Source organism: Saccostrea cucullata, unplaced genomic scaffold (assembly GCF_032062105.1).
Source record: "Saccostrea cucullata isolate Sc308-1 unplaced genomic scaffold, CSIRO_AGI_Scuc_v1 ctg2872, whole genome shotgun sequence".
NCBI classification, from domain to species: Eukaryota; Metazoa; Mollusca; class Bivalvia; order Ostreida; family Ostreidae; genus Saccostrea; species Saccostrea cuccullata.
The window spans coordinates 118,502-141,097 of record NW_026925047.1 but is presented as its reverse complement, the minus strand read 5'-3'; the positions used below and the strand labels follow the sequence as shown (position 1 = coordinate 141,097).

The 22,596-nt window shown below is 35.9% G+C and overlaps 2 protein-coding genes across 2 annotated transcripts; one reads left to right on the top strand and one right to left on the bottom strand.

Moving 5' to 3' along the window:
• Positions 1–379: 379 nt before the first annotated feature.
• On the bottom strand, positions 380–1,024 carry LOC134267893 (uncharacterized). The gene has a single exon (XM_062750096.1). The coding sequence runs from the start codon at positions 1,022–1,024 to the stop codon at positions 380–382; it is 645 nt and encodes a 214-aa protein (XP_062606080.1).
• A 3,304-nt stretch (positions 1,025–4,328) lies between these two features.
• LOC134267896 (uncharacterized) lies at positions 4,329–5,785 on the top strand. Its single transcript, XM_062750098.1, has 2 exons — positions 4,329–4,693; positions 5,608–5,785. Exons 1-2 carry the CDS (start codon positions 4,502–4,504, stop codon positions 5,764–5,766), a joined length of 351 nt encoding a protein of 116 aa, XP_062606082.1. The 5' UTR covers positions 4,329–4,501; the 3' UTR covers positions 5,767–5,785.
• Positions 5,786–22,596: the final 16,811 nt, after the last annotated feature.

The window sequence follows — 22,596 nt, the reverse complement described above, 5'->3', positions numbered from 1 at the left end:
CTCCGCTGTCTGACTTCAACGCAATTCCCCGCATCTGCCAATTGCACTGACTTATATACCCTTGGAACAATCTATTTCCAAGGGGTGTCCGGTCATTCCATTTTTTGGGGGTGTTCTGTACGTTTCTCTTACGTTTCACTACCCACGCCTCTGATATCGTGCGTCCCGCACGCCAAATCAATGAGAATCATATAGATATATTTTTTTTTATATTTATTCACTTATATATAATTTTTTTTTTATTACTACATATATTTTTTTTAAAGACATATCTAGAGTAACTATTTGTTACAACATGCATAGCAATAATAAACATGTGAATCCCGACTAGACCAAACATACGTCTACATATTCTTGTGAACTGTACAAAATAAAACAGTTAATCATTCCAGATGTCCTCTTCCAATCGCTCGACTATTTCACCATCTTTTTGAAATTTCCTCGTGACCCTGATAATTTTCTGGTGACTCTTTTCTGCCTTGATTGCATCAGTTTGCGTTTCAACATCAACTTTCTGTACTTTCTTCTGACAGCAAACACAGTGTTGTTCATCAAAAGGCTCATTTTGGGCATCAGAACCACTGTCGCTAGGTTCCACTACCTCTTCAGTTGTTGTAGGCAAATCTTTTGTCACGGTTTCTTGGACGCTAGCATTTCTTCGCTTAATCCCTGGTAAAACTGGAGATGTCTTCTTTCGGTACGTTCTGCCAGCTTCTAAGTCCACATCCTCAAACAGAAGTTGACCAGGATCCTTCCGCCAGTCTTCCTCATCTTCAACTTGTTTTGGTGTTTTATTCTGGTAAGTCGTTTCTTGATTTGGGTGTACTCTTTTTACATGTCGAACTAACACAATCTTTTTGCTAAAAGCTTTATCGCAATGATCACATTCAAATTTTCTCTTGTTGATATCTTCCACACCACAATTCAGGATATGTTTACCCCACTCGTCCTTGGTTGGTAAACGACTAAGGCAAATACAGCACAAAAATCCAGGTTTTCTTGGTGTAACTTTGGTCTTCGGCATTCTGTCTTACAATCTGAAATAAATACAATCATATTAAACATTGTAATCAAACTCATATTCAGAATGCCATGCAGGCCTTTTTCGTTGTCTACGACCTGAATAAGCTAATTCTATTTCATTCAATTCTGAATTTCCTAACATTTCCATACGAGTTTCATCATTGTCAATTTCAACATCAGCACCCTGATCCTGATCTTTTGAAATGACACTCTCATTTTCATCCCTAAGGACCTGAGTCCCATAAGGTCTTATTCTATCTACATGTACAATGAGGGTATTTTCAGTGTCATCTTTGCTGATTTTGTATGTGACATCAGTCTGTTTCTCTATTATTGTATATGGACCGTACCAGAAACTCATAAGTTTTGCAGACCTCCCTACGCTTCTCTGTGGAAAGAAAACTAAAACCTTATCACCAACACTGAAACCTTTCCCGACAACATTCTGATCATGGTACTTCTTTTGCCTCAACATTGATTGTTTACTTATTTGGCGTGTGTATCTATATGCCTCTTCCAAGCTCTCACGAAGTTTCCAAACATAATCATGTACATAAGTCGGTTTCATATCACTGGGTAACTCGTACATTATATCTAGAGGTGTTGCTACCTCCCTCCCTAACATGAGCATGTTTGGACTATAGCCTGTACTTTCATGCAAAGAGGACCGATATGCCATGAGGACATAAGGTAAGTTTTTGTCCCAGTCAGTTTGGTGGTCAGACACGTAGGCACTAAGCATGGTAGCCAAAGTTTTATTGAATCTTTCCACCATTCCATCGGACTTGGGATGGTACGCTGTGGTTCGGGTCTTTCGTATACCAAGTAGATTGCAAACCTCATTGAAAAGCTTGCTTTCATATTGTCTGCCTTGGTCACTGTGTATAATCTGTGGCACACCGAACCTGGTTATGAATTGTTCCACTAAAACTTCAGCCACTGTCTGTGCTTCCATGTTCTTGAGAGGGTAAGCTTCTGTCCACTTAGTGAAGTAGTCAGAGATCACTACGACATACCTATTACCGTTTTCAGTTTCAGGAAGTGGTCCCATGATATCCGTAGCTACTCGCTCCATAGGGTTTCCAGTTTGATCCATCTGCATAAACGTCTTCCCAGCAGAACGAATCTTTCTTTTCCGACACTGAGAACATCCTGTGACATAGTTCCTAACGTCACTCTGTAATCCAGGCCAATAAAATTTTTCTCGAATTCTTGCCAATGTTTTTGCAACACCAAGGTGTCCGGCTGTACGTACATCGTGACACTGCTTAAGGATTTCTCTTCTTTCTGATAATGGGATCAACACCTGATTATAACTTTTCCTATCGGCTACCCATTTTCTAGAAAGTAAATTATCCTTCAATTCCAAGAATTTATACTTTGACCAAAGAGACTTAATAACGTAGCTTTCATTTTTAATCTGGACATATTCTGGGCGTTCTTTCTGTTCCACCCATCCCCTTACTTTCTTCAAATCGGGATCATTTTCTTGAAGACTTAGCATTGAAGACTTTTCATCAGGAACAGAGTCCGAGGTTACTATCTGTACATTTGCCCCCTTGTCAACATTTTCTTCATGTCCACACTGACGACATGGGTATCTACTTAAACTGTCAGCATTACTGTGTTTGGCTCCGGGTCTGTGAGTGATTTCTAGGTCATAGGTACTAAGTAGTTCGATCCATCTGGCCACTTGTCCCTGGGGATCTTTAAAACTCATTAACCATTTTAGGGCACTATGATCGGTGCGAACGATGACTTTATGACCATAAAGATGATGTCAAAATGTTTGCATGCAAAAACAAGAGACAATTCCTTTCGGGTTACACAGTATTTTCGTTCACTCTTGGACATTGTTCTACTAGCATTTGATGTTACTCTAGTTTTGCCGTCTATATCCTGCGACAATACTGCGCCAAGTCCAACTTGACTGGCAACCGTATCAAGTATAAAAGGCAATGCGAAAATTAGATGTGCCAATATCGGAGCAGTTATCAAACACTTTTCAGTCTATCAAAGGCATTTTTACAATCAGACGTCCACTTGAACTCTCTTCCTTTTTCTGTTAACCGAAATAAAGGTTTTGCAATGCTAAAAAATCCATCTATAAATCTTCGGTAATAGCTGCATAGGCCTATAAAAGATCGTACTTCACTGACATCAATTGGTACCGGCCACTGTTCCACGACAGCTACCTTCTGGGGATCTGTTTGAACTCCGTCACCAGACACCTTATAGCCTAGAAACAGAACTTCCTTTTTAAACAAAGTGCATTTTGCAGCTTTGAGTTTTAGACCAGCCGACTGTAATTTTGTAAATACCTGTTCTAAGTTTTGAAGCGTTTCATCAAATGTTTTCCCAAAGATAATAATATCATCAATATATACCAAACATATATTGAAATTCAGTCCAGCCAAAACTATTTCCATGAGCCTTTCAAACGTCGCTGGGCTGTTACATAGTCCAAAAGGCATCACAGTAAACTGGAAAAGATCATTTCTGGTTACAAACGCAGTCTTCGGTTTGTCAGGCTCATTCATTTCGACTTGCCAGTAGCCTGAGTGAAGATCTAGGGTGCAAAACCACGAAGCTCCATCAAGTCTATCTAAGGAATCATCAATGCGCGGTAAAGGGTAGGCGTCCTTTACCGTTTTACTGTTTAATGACCGATAATCTACGCAAAACCTTTTTGTGCCGTCCTTTTTCTCAACAAGAACAACCCCGGCAGCCCATGGACTGGAGGAGGGTTCTACGATGCCTTTTTCAACCTTATTTTTCACTTCTTGATCAACAAACTCGGCAGCATGATGCGGTAACCTTCTGGGAGGTTGCTTGGTTGGTTTTCCTCCTTCGGTCTTGATATGATGCTTTATCAATGATGTTCTTCCAAAGTCATCTTTGCTTTTTGAAAAGATTTCTCTGAACTTGATTAGAACATCTTTAACTTTAGTCGCCTGTTCCTTTGACAAATCAGTTTTCGTTTTATCAAATAAATCTTTCAAATGCTCAGGAACATTCCCTTTATCCTCTTCAGAAGTAACATTATTAACAATGCCTTCTTTTTCAGGCACAAATACTTCTCTTATTGGGGATGTCAATCCTACTACTGTGTTCTTATAGATTGTCTGAGGCTGACTAGATATGTTCATAAGTCTCACTGCCACTTTTTCAGATGAATGGACAAGCGATCTGGCCACCAAGGCTCTTCCACTATCCTGAAACTTAGCCAAGGGTTCAATCAACAAAGGTATCTGTGGAAGTTTTGGTATGTCCAATCGAGATACCGGAAACGATACAAAACATAAACAAATGTGAACCCAACGAGGAAAACCAAAATAGCTATCAAGACATCTGGCAGGAGCTTGTTAAAGTCAGGAGAACACATCCTTCACAACTGATCTGTGGTTATCTTAATATCAACAGTCTCGCGGGAAAGTATGAGCAGATTCAAGACATTTTACGGCGTAATCTTGTTGATATGCTGTTCCTGGCAGAGACTAAACTTGATGACTCCTTTCCTGATGCCCAATTTGCAGTTGACAACTACACCTTATGGCGGGCCGATCGAAATAAGCATGGTGGAGGAGTGCTAGCATACCTAAGATCAGATGTAGCTGGAGACCGAAAACCCACCCTCGAATTTAAAGACATAGAGTCAGTGGGCATAGAGGTAACATCAAATGGTAATAAATGGTTCTTTGCAGGAGCTTATAAACCGCCTCAGATGGAAGACACAGTATTTAGTGATGACTTCAGTCAAACTATAGATAAAATCATAAGTAGATATGACAACTACATCATAGTTGGTGACTTAAACTTCAACATGCTTGACAAAAATAAAAGTTCTGTTCTATGTGACATATGTGATATACATGATGCCAAGAACATTGTTAAAAAAGCAACATGTTTTACTAAGATTGGGAAACCATCTCTTTTAGATGTTATTATAACAAATGAAAATGATAAATGTGGCAAAGTATGTAATTTTGGAACTGGAATTAGTGACTGTCATAATTTTATTTCTGTTCAGGTAAATATTGAAATCAGAGAAAGAGAAACAAAGACAAGAATGTGTAGAAGTTTTAAGAATTTCAATGCTGAACTTTTTACTTTGGAATTAGAAGATAAACTATCTGTACTATCTGATAGCACCGATGCAAATGAGGCATATGAAAGTTTTAGTAATTGTTTTTTAGATGTAGCCAATAAACATGCACCCCTTAAAGAAAGGAAAATATTAACAAAGCAAGTGCCATACATGAACAAAGAACTTCGTAAGGCTATATACAAGAAAAAAATGTATTATAATAAATATCAGTCGATAAAATCAAACCAGAACTGGGAGAACTATCGACAACAAAGAAATCTTGTAACCAAATTAAAGAACAAATCTATAAATCAATATTTTATTGAAAGGTGTGCTGGGGGACCAAAATCAAAAGATTTTTGGCCAACTGTGAAGCCTTTTTTAACAAATAAAGGGTCCCTCACACAAAATGATGTAACTCTGTCAGAAAATTCAAAACTTGTAAATAATCAAAATGAAATAAGTGAGATTTTTAATGATTTTTTTTATAAATGTAGCCAAAGACATTGGAAATGCAGATGAAAAGGTTGATGAGGACCACCCAAGTATCAAGGCAATCAGAGAAAATACTCAAGGTACAACACAACCAAGTACATTTTCTTTCTCGCCCATTAAGGAAGATTTTGTCAATAAAAATATTAAAAAAATCAATGTAAAAAAGGCCACAGGTATTGACGGAATTTCTCCAAAACTTTTGCAAATTGCTAATCCAGTTATCAGTAAACCTTTGACCAAAATAATTAATCTATCCCTGGTAACATCAACTTTTCCTGATCAGCTGAAAATTGCTCAGGTTACTCCAATACACAAGAAAAATAGTACCTTAGAGAAGGGTAACTATAGACCAGTGAGTGTCCTCCCAACAATATCAAAACTTTTCGAAAGAGCAATAGAAACACAGTTAACAAACTTTTTTAATGACATTTTTAATCCTTTTTTATCAGCTTTTCGGTCAGGTTTCGGATGTCAGTCTACTCTGTTGAGAGTTATTGAAGACTGGAAATATGCCCTGGATAAAAATGAATACACTGCAGCTATTTTAATGGATCTTTCCAAGGCCTTTGATTGCCTTCCCCATGAACTACTTCTTTTGAAGCTAAAAGCCTATGGGCTATCTGAATCAGCACAAGAAATGCTTTATAGCTACCTCTCACATAGAAAACAATGTGTTAAATTAGGGCATCATGTTAGTGACATGTTAAACATCATTAAAGGTGTCCCACAAGGATCTATTCTTGGTCCCCTGTTATTTAACATATTTATAAATGACCTGTTTTTCTTTGTAGATAAATGTAACCTCTACAATTATGCAGATGATAACACCCTATCAAAGTCTGATAAATCTCTAGAACAGGTGGTAGCAGCTTTAGAACATGATAGTAGATCTCTCATTACATGGTTCTCTTCAAATAAAATGCAGGCCAACCCTGAAAAATTTCAGGCAATTTCTATTGGAAATAAAACACACAGTAAAAACATTGTATTTGATTTAGATGGAATCAAAATTCCTTGTGAGGATGAAGTTAAGTTGCTAGGTATAACCATAGACTTTAAGTTGTCTTTTGATACACATATTACAAATATGTGCAAAAAGGCTGCAAGGCAATTAAATGTTCTTAAACGGTTAGGAAAGCACTTAACAAAGTTAGGAAAACTTACAATATATCACTCTTTTATCATGTCAAATTTTAGTTATTGCCCCTTAACATGGCATTTTTGTACTGAGCAAAATACTCGCAAAATAGAGAAAATTCAGGAAAGAGCATTAAGATTTATTTACGAAGATTATAAAAGTTCTTATGAGAGTCTTTTACATAAATCTAAACTACCATCTTTGAAAACCAGAAGAATGCGTGCCATTGCTATAGAAACCTTTAAAATTTTACAAGGTTTAAGTCCTGTCTTTTTGCAAGATCTGGTTGTTTTTAAAAATAATTCATACAATTTTAGATATACAAATACTGCAAAGGTCCCAAGACCAAGAACAACAAGGTATGGGATGAAATCATTTAGGTATGAGGCAGCAAAGCTCTGGAACTCTCTACCCAATGAAGCCAGGCAATTCTCCTCATATAATCAATTTTCAAATTACATTTCAACTTGGTGCGGAGAACTAAATTGTAAATGCAGCTCTTGCAGACTTCAGACTTCTATGCCTCATACCTAATTTTCAGTTTTATAGATGATCGTCTTAAGTTATTATTTATTTATTTATTTTTTTTTTTACAGTATTGTGCTTTCTTAACCTTTCCTCCTTGTTTGTGTGCATGACTTTTGTTTTAAGTACTTGTTGTTCTCTTATGTTGACTCTTTTATTTTCTTTGTGTGTTGCTCAAATGATTTGTCTTTTATTTCTTTCTTTTCTTTTTATGTCAGTTTATCAATGTCTTTGGTTACACTTGTGTGTTTAAATGAACTTCTGTCTTTGTGAACTTTAATGTGATATTTGTGCTCTTATGTGTAAATATGTACATTTTATTATAAATATGTTTTTATGTTTCTAGTCGGTAAAAGAGCTTTATAGCTCATGTTCTCTGTTATGTGTATGTAGTCCGACTATAAATAAAATTTACTTACTTACTTACTTACTTACTTACTCCAATACTTGACCCGAACACACCATTTCGCTTTTGGGAGGAATAGATATGGTTTCACATAGACTGACGCGAAAACAACCGATATTTCCTTGGAGTTCTAATTCATGTTCTACTCCATGAACATGCATCTTGGTCTTACAAACGTCGACAAGACATTGGTTTGTTTGTAAGAAATCTAATCCTAGAATACCATCTGCTTTGATGTTAGCTATTACTGCCTGGGTTTCAAATTCTTGAGAACCAAGTTTTATGTGGAATAATCCTTTCCCTTGTACATTAAGAGGAGCACCATCAGCACCAACGATTCTCTGTGTAACTGGTGAAAGTCCAATTTTCCCGGTCTTATTTATTTTATCATACAACTGATCTGATAAAATAGTAAGAGTTGCGCCAGTGTCTAACAATAAATTACACCGAGTTCCATTTACCATCGCCTTAATAAACAAACCAGATTCTTGTATGTTTTGGTCAACTTTCAGTGAGGTTGTGCTGGAAACTATTGAACCACTCTTCTTCTGTGAATCTGTATTTTCCTTCAGGTTAGGCGAATTCTTCAAGTCTGTTTTTGGCATCTTAGATTCACCCTGACTGTTTTTTACAAAGCAATCTTTCATCATGTGACCTTTTCTTCCGCAATTGTGGCATTTAAAAGGAAACTTGCCTTGCTTGCTTAAAGAACTTGAAGTGGTGATTGTTTCTTTTGTTAAGACATTAGCAATTTTCTTTTCTAAATCTTTTAGGGAAGCCTGTATTTCATCCCTCAATTGCCTTAGTTCGTCCCTGACCACTGAGTCTTGTTGAGCATCTGGTGTTACTTGATTATTACTTGTGTTCCTGACATATCCACCGTCTCCTCTTCTCTGTCGCTCTGCTCTACAGAAAGCCTCTATTTCCACGGCGAAGCGAACGGCATCATTTAATGACTTTGGTCGTGATTGCTGAATGCGAAGTCGCATATCAAAATCAGCCAGTGCGTCTACAAATTGATCCTTCGCTATCATCTCCGTAACTTCTCTGGGTGCCGTTGGATAAGCGAGTTGTGCCAATCGTCGAATGCTTTCACCAAGTTCTGGCAAAGATTCACTTGGCTTTTGACGTTTTTCTCTAAGCATAGCTCGATAGAGTTCAGTTTGATTTGCAGGTGCGAATCTTGATTCCAATGCGTCACACAGCTCCATATAGGTTCTATTTGCACCTGGTCGCATATTACCAAGGACCGTTTGAGCCGTCCTCTTAAAGAGGCTGCAAGGTACAAACTTTTCTGTTGTGAGTTCCATGAGTTGATATCGCTACATGCTTCGAAATGGGCTTTATAATCGATCCATGATCCCGACCCATCATATGTTGCAGGTTTCATAATTGTTTTACCGTATGAATATTCCTTGGGCCGTGCATCTGAAATGTTCTTGCTCAAATCAAGAGTAGGAAGATGTCTATATACCGGTTCCTGCAATGGATTCTGGTTGTTTGACCAAGTAACCGTGGAGGAAGTTGATGACGACACCGCACACCTATTATACAAGGGAGGGGTTGGTGTCAAATGTGTCTCGGTGAAAACTGGTTGACTTATTGTACCAAAGCGCCGCAGCTTATTTTCTGTATCCCTATGTAAGGTTCGATCTGTCGTTTCTCTATCTTGGTACAATGTATAACCAGGCTCCGGATAAAGCATCTGTCCAAGTGCATGTCCTGTGTTGCTTGGTGTCCTGTAATCTAATTCATCTAAAGTGTTGTCTGAGTTTCTGTACTTAACATCTACTCCGGAATCTGGTAACACTGAAGACTTGGTAATCTGAGGTGTCGAACGTAATTTCTCTATTTCTTCTCTGAGCTTTTCCCTTCTGGCATCAATAGCGCTGAGGTCAGCTATCAATTCGTCCTTTCTATCACTCATTCTGGTAAAATTTGTATTATGTTCCTGGTTTTCTCTATTCTATAACTGCACACAGTCAACGTACTTGGTAAACTTTACCAAGTCACACACAATACCAAAATTATAATGAACCTAACCTATATACCCGGTAAAATATACACAATTTCTAAACTTGGTAAAATCAAAATACACCTGATATAATAAAATCAACAAAAGAACAATACTAATTTCCCTACAGAATCAAATTTAATCAAGTTTCTATCCCCTAACCCGCTGCCACCAAAATGTAACGTGTTTATCTAAACAATAGAGTTCTTTATAAGGGATATATGATTTTCCTTGTACTCTATCTGAGTAAAAATGATTAGTAGATATGATAATTTTCCTTTACTCTTCCTGAGTATAATGATTCTGTATCTATTCGAAAAATAATTACACTGTCAGAGGCTTTACCAAGGGCTATATAATTATTTAAATGTGACTGGGTAACTTCACCGCGTATTCTTGGTAAAAGGGTTCCTATTAATATAGAGAATCAGGCGCCTCGATCTTATTAGACCTACTACCTCCTGACTCTCAAATTAATTCCCCTAATACCTTACCGCTGGTGTACTTATCTACCCTAGCCTTAGGTTTGTTTGTCGTTGTCTTCTCTGTGACTTCTCCGCTGTCTGACTTCAACGCAATTCCCCGAATCTGCCAATTGCACTGACTTATATACCCTTGGAACAATCTATTTCCAAGGGGTGTCAGGTCATTCCATTCTATAGGGGTGTTATATACGTTTCTCTTACGTTTCAGACAGGAAGTATCCAAATGTAGAACAGATGACCATAGGCTTAAACAGGGGACGTCATTTGTGCATGCTGTATGACCGCCTTTGGAATTGAAAGTTTTCACTTTTCTGGATAAAGATGTAAGTACCATCTATTACGAGAATGGCTCTGGGGTCCAATGCATCACCAAATAAAAGCTCTGCTAATGGCCTTGTGTGATTTGAAATGATGGCTTTCCCTGAAATGTGTTGAAAACCAAGGTGGTTTGTTACAAAAGTTTTCGCCGGTGTTTTTCTTACAGAGGAAATTGCACGACGCAGGTTTGACTTTGAAATTCCAAATAAGGTGGCAATAATTTTGGTTAAAAGTGTAAACTTCATCTTCATACAAGAGATTGCAATGGATGTCTCGATGCTTCTATAGCTAGTTGGTGTGTTGCGCATTTCTTCTGTGCACATATACAGAGATCCTCAAAATCTCTCTTGTACAGCTCTGTCAAGTTCAGATGATCTTCAAAGGACATCTCTCTGTCATCATCAAAATCTATTCTTGACCTTGAAATTTATGTCACGATATCTTTAATTTTTTTTTCTTTTTTTATTTCAAAAAGTGACATGTCAAGTTACATAATAAGATTTTTAATCACATTCACACTTCCCCTCTGATTTTAAACAAGAATGAAATATAAAATATGTAAAATTCAAGAAATATTCAAAGTTGGTGTAGCAGCCAAGTAATCAAAGGCATTTTGTTCTGCTTTAAACAGGAAAAGATATATTGCTTTGTATATAAAATAATGAAATTTATCACCCTATTATGATAAGAAAAGATACTTTAAGTTTTATCAGAAGCATGATATTCTCATCATCCAGCAAGACCTGCTCTCGAAAGTGAACATAATCCACTAGCCTGCAATATATATATTGGGGAAACAACTTTCACCCGCTGGCAACAGGATGTTATGCTGGGCAAAAAAAATATACCGTTGTATCTGAAGAACCGATATCAATTTCGGTCCTTGGTGTTTGCAGAGGCAGCAATAGGCATGCGTTTTAACTGTTGTTTTGATGGGGAGGCTGACAAGAGTCTGGCCAGTTTCACAATTGACCGGTTGATTGCATTTTGGCGTACTCTACTGTTTCTTTTAATAAAACTTTAAACTACACTTGCCCCTGTGGGAACCGATGGGTGATAGTCAGAGAAGCTCACTTAAGCCCTTGGTTCAGGTGAGCTAAAAATGAAAGTTCCACCATTTACAGTCAGCATTGACATTTTTTACGGCCACCACTATCCTTTCTCCCCGAGGTCAATTTCAGATAATTTGCTATGGCTTCAACTTACATCCACTTTATACGTACATGTATGTTCACTTTCGTGTCATCTCATGCAGCATTGAAATAAGAAGATATTCTCTGTCCTCTGGTAATCAAATCATTTTTCTCTTAAAGTCTGTTTGTTCCAATAACTTCCTTTTTAGATGCATGTTCCGTTTTTCACAATATAAGTGTTCAACAGTTTGAACTTCCATGGACTTTTATAGAAACTCTCCAAGTTTAATCTTTTTAAAACAACACTTTAAAACATCACAAACATATTTTTGTCATCTCTTTTTTCACAAAAACAATTTCTTTATTTTTCAAAAAGAAAGCAACTGTCCTTTTTTGTTGGTATACTTGTATGAATATTGAATGCATTTTGTTATTTTGTAATTTGTTATTTTCATTTCAACAATTCGTTAAATTACCTGGGCAAAAGGATTAAGATCTTTTCTAATTCATATAAGATACTCCATATTATTCCACATCATCAGCAATCTGAATCAAATATTGAATATTATAAGACACAGATGTTTCCCCATTTACAAATTCCGATGTTTTCACAAACTATTTCCAAATTTAGCTTGCATATGATAATGCTCTAAATTCTTCATCAGATTCCTTGAGTATGGACATAGCAGCAGTTAATGAAAGAAAATTTTTACATACCTGGTTAAGAACAACCAAACGTAGAACCAACGGGCCTGTATACAACAAAAATTGTCGCAGCTCGGTTGTCTTCCACCTATCAAGATAATAAAGTGTTTGCGCAAGTCAGTAACCTGCATACATGTTCAATTAAGGTTCATAAACCCTCTGCTCACTCATATGAATGTTTCTTTGACTTATTTGATTTTCCAAATGAAATGTATATGCTGAATAAAATAGAAACAATTATAGCATGGCTTACAGGGCAAAATTTGAACAAAAAGGCACATAAATTTGACAAATTTATAAAGGAATAATCGGCATTGTGTCATTAAGAGTTATCTCCCTTATCAGAGTATTAATGTACCTTAAAATCTGTAATTCAACAGTTATCATTTCAAGTAAAAGACTTTATAATTTCTATTACAGTGTATGATTTTAGAATTGTTGACCTGATGTGGTTCGTGGTTACAACCTACAAAACTACATGTACATCTAAAATTTTCAAATTTTTACCGATTCAAACTGAATTTGAAATGTTCCTCCATAAACTTTCAGTGAGTCGGTTTCATCTCTTTTGAATATAACCCGTAAAGTTTTTCACTACATATATCAATCAATATTTCGAACATTTTAATGTATTTTTTAAACTATCTTGTAATATAAAAATTATACCGCTTTAAATGAGTTATAATAAGTCTTAGTCTCAAAAGGTCATTTGTACAACATTCTCTTAGTACTCAAAATGCAGGTGCACTAGACATTGAGACAACAAACCCTAGAAACCTCGACAGAATGTTAATTTCAAAATACGGACAAAACAAAAGTGGCTTCAAGCCATCCCATCGCATGACCTATCCTTCACGTGTCATAGCTGAAATGAATACTCATGAACCAATTACCATAGCACCAAGACTTGCTCTCCCCAAATTCGAATGGTTGTGAATATCCACTTAATTAGATTACCAAACTAGAAGCATGGCAAATGATCAACAACTACTGGTAGTCAGATACATAAGCGTTGACCTTTTTTGAGAGATTTTTGCTTCTTCCGTTGTGGTGCGGTGTTATGCAAAACCTCCTCTTGATTTTCAGGCTTCTTCCGAGATTTACTTGGATCTAGCTTTGTCTCTGCAGATGATAGCTTGCCACGGCATCCCTCTGAAGATTTAGAAATGAGCTGCATAGGCCTTGTCCTACGAGGTTTAATGTGCGACACACCGAGTTTTTGGCGTAGCTTGTTCCCCTTCATGTCTTGCAGTCACTCCGACTTGGCAATATTTTCTTTTCTCTCTTGGAGGCACTGATGTCGAAGGGCTTTACTCTGAAGTGTATCGCTGGGTTGAGCCTTGTAATAAAATATGGATGGCACATGAACTGAAATTGTGGAATCTCTAGGGGTATATTCCATTAAGCGACACGAGTTACTAGAGTTGTAAATAAAACAACCATGCAAGTCAGAAAAAAATATCGTATCAACTCTTTCCAAAAATCGTTTTGCTTCTATATAAAGCACAAAAATATTCCATACCTTGTCATTTAGCAAATTTTGGTCTTCTAGGCAATTCAGGTCAGCCACCTAGCTGCTAGCTGCATCTTCCTTTTGGCTGGAAGTTTTGGCTTATTGTTGATTTTGCTTTCTGTAAGGAAGGATATCTTTTTCTCTAGTGAATCAAATAAGTTATTAACCCTGAATCCATGTTTTTGGCGGCAACTCAGAGGGCAGAGATAATGTGAACAGCAGAAACAGTCACTACATTTTAATTTGTCTGTTATTGAATTAAGATGAGACGTGGCTGGGAATTGGAGCACAGAAGCCATGTCAAAACTCAGTTTCACCCTTGCATCTTCCAATGCCTCAAGGCTCCTCGGTGATGGAAGAGGCTTTATCTGCAGGGTTTTAAGGACAGCTGACACCAGTTCCCACCAGTATTAAATGTACACTGATAATACTGATGTCTTTCTGCAAGAGACTTTTTTGTTTTTTGATTCTGAAAACAAGTTCTTTAAAATAATTGTGCTTTCCCTCAAAACGCAGCGTTTGAAGATGAATGAGGGGATCAAACATCTGTGTAAGTTTGGGATAATGGAGAGTATAGTGGAATTTCGGTTTGACATTTTCAGGGAATCAATTTCTGTAACATTCATGAAATGTTTCAATGATATCTGACATTATCAAAATGTGTTCTGTTGCTAGAGCAGGTAAACACATAAAATAGAAGAATACATTCCCACGTTCTATCCGTTTTGGGAATTTCCTATTAGCAGATGCAAAAAACTGATTAAGCACCACATTTTTAGCTTACTGAGTACTTGGCCAACTTTGGATGGTTTATAGCTTTTGTCAATCTCAGAGAATTTAAATGATATAATACTTTTATTTAAATCATCTAAACTGAAAACACCCTCTGACAAAAAATATTCATAATTTAACTAACCACTCCTTATAAAAGATCATGGGCAATGTTTGATGGTAGGCCAGAAATGCAGTGAAAATTGTTTAGGACATTCAGTAGGCAATATGCCTTTAGCCCATACACATTAGCATATATGTAATCAAATTTTGCGGAGTCTCTGGAACATATTGATATGTTTCTTTTTTTTCCTTGAGTTTGGTTTAAATTCTAGAGGTTGAACATAATTCTAGAGGTTGAACATAATTCAGTTTTAGCCAAGGAAACTTGCTTAAGCTAACAAATGCGTTTTCTACATCAGACTTTCCCCCCAATGATTTCTCTCCACCTTTTGCATTCTTCTTCATTTAAGTATATTATGTAACTGTTAGCTAAGTAGTGGTTGAGTGTATGCGAAAAGTAAGCTTGATCTTGACAAATCAAAGCAAAAAATTCATTAATGGTAAATTGTACTTTTCTCTCAAATATATAAGAAAAAGAATCCATGTTCATGACTAAGAACAAAACGGTAGTGATAAATGAGTTTGAAAAACTGCCTGGTTTCAAATTCAGATATGAGACAAAAATACATTGTTATTTGCAAGTCTTGACAATGATGTTGATAAAAAGCTACAGTAAACATAGAATATTTTCATTGTTTATATGATTGATGGCATCATTTTTTAAATCTTTATGAAGCAAACACCTTCTGAAACCTCCTGAAAGGGATATAAAAGTATTATGCATGTATTCCATTTTCTTAATCAGAAGTTTTTTGTTAAAACCCTCTTTTAAAATATATTTAATTAAACTGTATTTTGTTTGTCACTTATAAATAAGGATTTCCAACGTAGATTTTACAAGTTGAAATGCAGGATCAACATTTTCTTTTTTTAGCTCGCCTGAGCCGAAGACTCAAGTGAGCTTTTCTGATCAAAATTTGTCTGTTGTCTGTCGTTGTCGTAAACTTTTCACATTTTCATCTTCTTCTGAAGAACCACTGGGTAAATTTCAACTTTAAGTATTCGGGTAAAGGGGATTCAAGTTTGTTCAAATGAAGGGCCACGCCCTTTTCCAAAGGGAGATAATTATGAATTAGAGAAAAATTAATGACATTATTTAAAAATCTTCTTCTCAAGAACCACTGGTCCAGGAAAGATGAGACTTGTGTGTAATCATCCTCAGGTAGTGAAGATTTAAGTTTAGTCAAATCATAACCCCCGGCGGTTGGGAGGGACCAAAATGGCCGATCAACGTTTTACATAGGAAGTTTATTGGAAAATCTTTTTAAGAACCACCGGGCCAGGAAAGATAAAACTCATGTGGAATCATCGTCAGGTTGTGTAGATTCAGGTTTGTTCAAATCATGACCCCCGGGGGTAGGTTTGGGCATAAGAGTATATAAGAAAAATCTATATCTCAAAACCAATGGGCCAAGAAAGATGAAACTTGTGGAATTATCCTCAGGTAATGTAGATCTAAGTTTGTTAATGTTAGTGTGGTTCTTGTTAATCATGACCCCGGGGTAGGGTGTGCCAAAATGGCTTTACACGGGAATAAATAGGAAAAATCTATAAAAATCATTGAGTCAGGTAAGATGAATCTCATGTGAAATCATCCTCATGTGCTTTTTCCTAGCTGATGTGCTCAGGTGAGCGATGTGGCCCTTGGGCCTCTTGTTTATATCTGGATTTACAGCAGCAAAGCCATGATCGAATGACACTGTAGACATGGAATGTACGTGTAAAGGCCGGTATACGCGGAAAGATATGTATTATAAGATTTGTATTATTATACAAAATATTATTGTGTATACATGTACACTCTTAAAGGTACGCGGAAACAGATTTGAAGTTCATATTTTCTCTATAATATAAAGACTTATGTATTTTAATATCAGTTCACACAAAAATTAATTTAAAATCTTATTTCATTAAAAAGTTATTAAAACTTAAAAAAAAAAATTTGCGGGTTTGATTGACACATCCTTGCACTTTCACGAATTTTTACCTCATTCTTAATACTTAGGAAAAGTGGCAATCTTGTTGTGTATTAATAAAAAAAATTAACACTATAATCCAAAAAATCAGAATAGACATGTTTGAAAGCAAAACAAACACAATTTATTGTCAGTCCGTGCAGTTGAGGTGAACAGACTTTGGCGATTTAACGCATCCGGTGAATCGTAAACACCAAACAATAATAGAGTTCTTGCCCTGTTTACAAAAATTGTACGTAATCGTGTGGTTGATTTGCTAAACCTTGTACACAATGGATTGAGTATACTTGTAAAGGAGTATTGCTTTTTAACATTTGTACTCTGAATAAAATTATTTTTTCTGGATTTAAGTTTTATTATTTCGCATTAATACACAACAATATTGCCAGTTTTCCTGAGGATTGAGAATAGAGTTAAAATTTGTGAAAGGTCTCAGAGCTCAAAGTTCATAAATGCTCTCACAGTTCGTCTCGAAGCTAGGATGGTAAAAGCTCTCATGTTCACGTCCGTCTCGGAGCTATGATGTTAAAAGCTATTGGTACTCAGTGCGCATATCTTTTGTACAAAAAGCTGCATCCTATGCATCATATATATTTGGTGACAGGAATAATTGAGTCCGCCCCTAATTTAAACCCTGTCTCCCATCTTTTTATTGGATACGACAATGTCCACTGTTTACATTAACATCGTGTATCCTACACATTCTTCAGTTAATCATACAGTTAAGATGGCTTAAGCTTTGTACAAATTCTCTATGAAAATTTAAAAGTTCGAAAACAACATATAACATTAAAACTAATTGTCCGTCAAATGAAGACGCTCTCTTACTGCTCTAAGTTTGTAAACAGGTTTGTAATTACATGTAGGATATTATTGTCCGTCTCTCTATACGCTGATAGTGTCAATAATACTTTCTAACACAATATTAAATCAGAGGTAAATGTACCGTTCAAATTAATATATCAATTTAATTATACCTTATATGTCCATTGTGTTACACTCCTCTGTCTCTTGTGGGTGCAGGTTTGGAGTTATTAAGTACGACTTAGAGGTATCCAAAATCACCAACCAGCCAGCAGTTGTGTACCCCTCCAAAACCTCGTGCTGCTTGCAAATGTTAAAGAAACTATCATGAACGGATCCTGGCCTCTTACACACCATGTTTGTGAATCTGTAGTATTTATATAAAATGTACACTCTTGTTTAAACTTGAAGTAAAAAACATGAAAAACAAGCAAATTCTAAGAACTGTGGTCCCTCGCTTACAGCTTTTAAAAGATATGACAAAGGTTGAAATTTTTATTACAGACGGACATACGAATGAAATTTAATGCAAAAGCGGGGTACAATATATGAATAATCAGTCTCTTACCTTAAGGTATCCGATCCATATTAGCCCTAGATTCAATGAAATTGAATGCATAATAGATATGTATGGGCTGAATACTTGGTGTAGTTAGAACAAATTTTTCATCTTTTAGTATCAGAATGTAAGAGTAGAACATGTCCTAATTTATGACCTTTTCCTGCCCTTGACGAGTTATCTCCCTTTCATTTTACTCAAAGTTAATTTTTAAAAAATACATCTTTCCACCGCAGCATTTTTCGATATTTGACGTCTTTTATTTTTTGTATCTTTAAAAACTTACTTCCTTCCATAGACTTCAATGCAATCTTCAATAATTAATTTCTGGTTACGTAATAAATTTTTTGAAAAATTCTCTTGGTAAATCCTTTTCTACTCTAAAGTGCTTTAAAATAATATAAGGATATTTTACAAACTATTGATATTTAAGGTTAGAATTTTTGGTCCTTATATGGGTCGGATACCTTAAAGCTGAGTTAACCATGTCTTGAACGTTAAAGGCTTGATATCCTTTACGCAATATACGTATTCGTCTTCCTATGGAGCCAGTATAGGAAACAACGTTCCATCGTTAGCGCCAATCACCCCAGGAAAGCTTGTAAGTTTGTTTAATTGAGTTTTGCTTTTTACGATCTCATGTTCCGATGTTAGGAATTAGATTTTTTGTAATCGCAGGTTAAGCGTTTACACAACTCTGTCTATAATTCTGGACATTGTTGGTGGGGAAATCACACGGATGTCACCGCACTCGGATTGAAAGTCTCCTTTTGCTAAGTATTGCAAACATACCAGCTTTTATACAATTAAACAAGACAAGATGTATCTGTGAAACACCAATCATTTTTAAACTTACGGCCAAGGTTAAAGAGTTTTCTTTTCAATAGTCAAATGGTAAATCAATCATGACCAAGGTAAAGCCTTGACATTAATAAGTCAACTCAAGTGAAATTTATTTGAAAAAGATTGAGGTTTTCAAAGGAAGGTGAATTTCCAATCTTTAGGCAAACAGGTTCCGAATATTTACCTTATGTCACAATAAATATTCATGTGAAGTATGAAAAACCCTAGCTCCAACTGTTCAAAAGTTATTGTCAAGTATGGTAGTTTTTATGACAATGTAGGTCAAATATCAAAGTCAAGAGGTCAAATATATTAGTAGCTAAAGGAAGGTCTTATCACAATACTTGTAAATATAGATGTAAAATATGAAACACATAGCTCCAATTAATCATGAGTTATGGACACGATTAATCAAATGAGTGACAGACAAAATATTTGACCACTGTATATTTGCTGGGGGAGGGGGGGGTGTTGTTCCAGTGTAAATGATGATTCCCCACCAACATCCTCCCCATACGACGTGGAAAAAAGATTGTAGAATGTAAAGCTTAACCATTGATATTGAACTATATTACAGGATATATTTTTCTTTAGTTAAGAAGGGCCCTGCAAGGATTTGCGGATGCCCTTTAGTAATCACTCTGTCTGTCCGTCTGTCATTCTTCCGTCCACAAATTTTGTGTTTTTTCCAAATAACTTTTTTTATGGTTGCCCAATTAGGATCAAATTTGATATGGTAGTTCAATAGGCAGAAAGACATATTTTGATGCTAAGTTTGTTTCTCTATTTCCCCAGGTTTGGAACTGGGTTGGTGGGTTAGATTCCTTAACTTTATATAAGAATGCATTGGCAAAGGGAGATAACTACTGAGGATGTTCCCATTGTAAACTGAATGCTGCTATGAGTGTCTTGGGATTAATTAGCTTTCCTCCTGAAGAAAATCCAAAGCATTATCTTTATCTGTCACATTGAGATTAATTACCACTTCTGTCTGCAAATGAAATTTGTTTTGATGTTAGGTCAATTTGGAATGCTATGAACACTCTGAAATGTTGATTTATATATGTTTTTAAATTTTGTTAAAATACCTTATACAATGAGTTATGGTGTGATGGAATTCTAAAAACAATGGATGAAAGAAAATGTATTTATTTTTAATTTTTACTTTTCCTTCCCTTTATGTAAATTCAAGGATATTATAAATTTTAAAGGTAGTTGGATATAAACCTTATTCCATCATTAATACTGAAAAAGTTCTTATTAATTTAGAAGAAAATGAAGGGCGAGAAGTAGAATTAATCCCTTGAGATTAATTATCTAGCCTGCTGTAAATTACGTAGTAGGATTTTCTTTATTTGTAACTTTAAGATTAATGAAAACTCTTGTCTACATCTGCTATTTGTTTTGAAGTTTAGGTCAAGCACTAAAGTTATTAATCCTTTGGGGGCCACCCACTGTCTATCACTTTAGATACAAGTACATGGTATCTACTAAAAATTATCCATAAGGACAATTTTATCTTAAAAAATCTCCAGAAATACTTATTTAATATAGACACAAATGATAAAAGTATATACCCATTCCAATCTTCAACTTATAACAGAAATTCGACATTTCTTCTTTAGATCAATGGCAGACAGCCCAAGGAGCCCTACTCAGTCACCATCAAAGGCAGTGTGCCAGGGCGAGTTAGAGCCAGTGACACCCCCGGACACTCAGCCCAGAGCACTGTTACCCAGTGAGATTTTTTGTGTCGTCCCTAGATGGGGACTTTGTGAACTTTGCTACCTTTGAAGTCTTTTTCCTTCCACCGTCCGATGTCAAAGACACATTTTGTATCTTCTTTAGACCAAATTTTCACATTAGTAAAAAAGGTTTAAGGTTTTGACTTGATTTGCCAAAAATCAGACAAGGCATCAGGATTACTCAAACTTTTGAATTAAGCATATTGGCTATACTAAAAACTTCATCAAGTGTTTTCTCAATCTAGGTCTCTTTTGATCATTTGGATCAATACAAATTCTTATCCTCTGGCCTTTGTTCACGCCTATGAGCCATGCAGTCGGATCTGTTTATTATAGACGTTGCTCTGAACACACTTTGTCTACTGATGAATTAGGTATTTTCCTCGATGGATGAACAACAATCGAGTTTGATCGAATGAGTATCTGATAGACAACCACATTCTTAAAATAGATCTGAGTAATCATTTCTTGGGAAAATATTGGATCTAGCCGTAGGCAACATCGATCACCTGCTGAATCTACACAACTGGAGGATCATTCCAATAATGACTTTGGTTTTTGAGATTTTTCATATAAATTCCTATGTAAAGCTTTCATCGTCCAATGTGGTCACGGTTTGAATCTTCACTACCAGAGGATGCTACCATATCAGTATCATCTTTCTTTGCCCATTAGTTCTTGAGTTTTTTTTTAACATGACACAAAATTTCATTATTCCCCCATGATAGAGAGCATGACCCTTCATTTGAAGAAACCTGGATCCCCTTCACTCAAATGAAACTGGCACAGTGGTTCTGAGGAAGTCGAAAATATGAAAATTTGAAAGATAGCTAGACAGACTGAACAGACGAGATCACTTGAGCTTTCAGGTTTGATGTTATCACCTGTTACATCTTTCTCACAGATGGCCTGTTTGATTCAAACATTAACAGACAATCTGCTTCATTTGAAATTTGACGGATTAATTATTAACAGTTTATTCAACCAATTATTCCATAGCATACATTGGTTTTTATACGCCCGTCTTAAGACGGGACGTATTATGTTATAGGCTTCGTGTCCGTCTGTCTGTCTGTCTGTCTGTCTGTCTGTCTGTCTGTCTGTCCGTCCGTCTGTTAGCTTTTCTCGTGTCCGGCTTATAACTTTAATACTATAAGGCCTAGAGTTATCAAACTTTGTCAGCTGATGCATCTTGGGTAGAAGGTGTGTCGCGCACAAAAAGTAGGTCGCTCTGACCTATAATTAAAAAGTTATAGCCAAATATGGAAAAATCCTGTCCGGTTCATAACTAGAAAACTATTAGACTTAGAATCATCAAACTTGGCCAGTTTATGCATCTTAGGTAGAAGGTGTGTCGCGACCTATTTCAAGGTCACTGTGACCTTTAATTTAAGTGGAATTTTTAAAAAGAAATGTCTTTTTTTCTATTCATTTACACATTCAAAAAAATGTAAAACTATTGCACTAACCTTATTAGAAAAATGTTAAATTAAGAAAATACTTATTTTTTTAGCATATATACTTGACAGCAATCTATAACAAATGTAATGTATGTTAGAGAAATTCCACCACTCCCATGAGTCTAATTATCAAGCACTGGTCAAGAAGAATTTTGATAACAGAAAATTGCATGTCAAATTAGAGAGAGAAATTAATGAGTTTAGTGTGAGGAGTAGCTGTAAGAGCATCAGTGCTCTCTATATCCCTTGAGTATTGGGCCAAATGGGTAAGCCTTTTGGATTAAAAATAGCTCTTCTTGGATAGCCAAAGTTTTAAAATGAATTTGATGAGAAGTAATTAAAACTAATTTGATATTGCATATTAAACTATTACATAATATTGTGAACTTAAAAATTAATTTTATGGGGGTAGGGGTTGAATCTGCATGTCCATGTGAATTGCATATTAACAATTAACTGTCTGACATTAAATC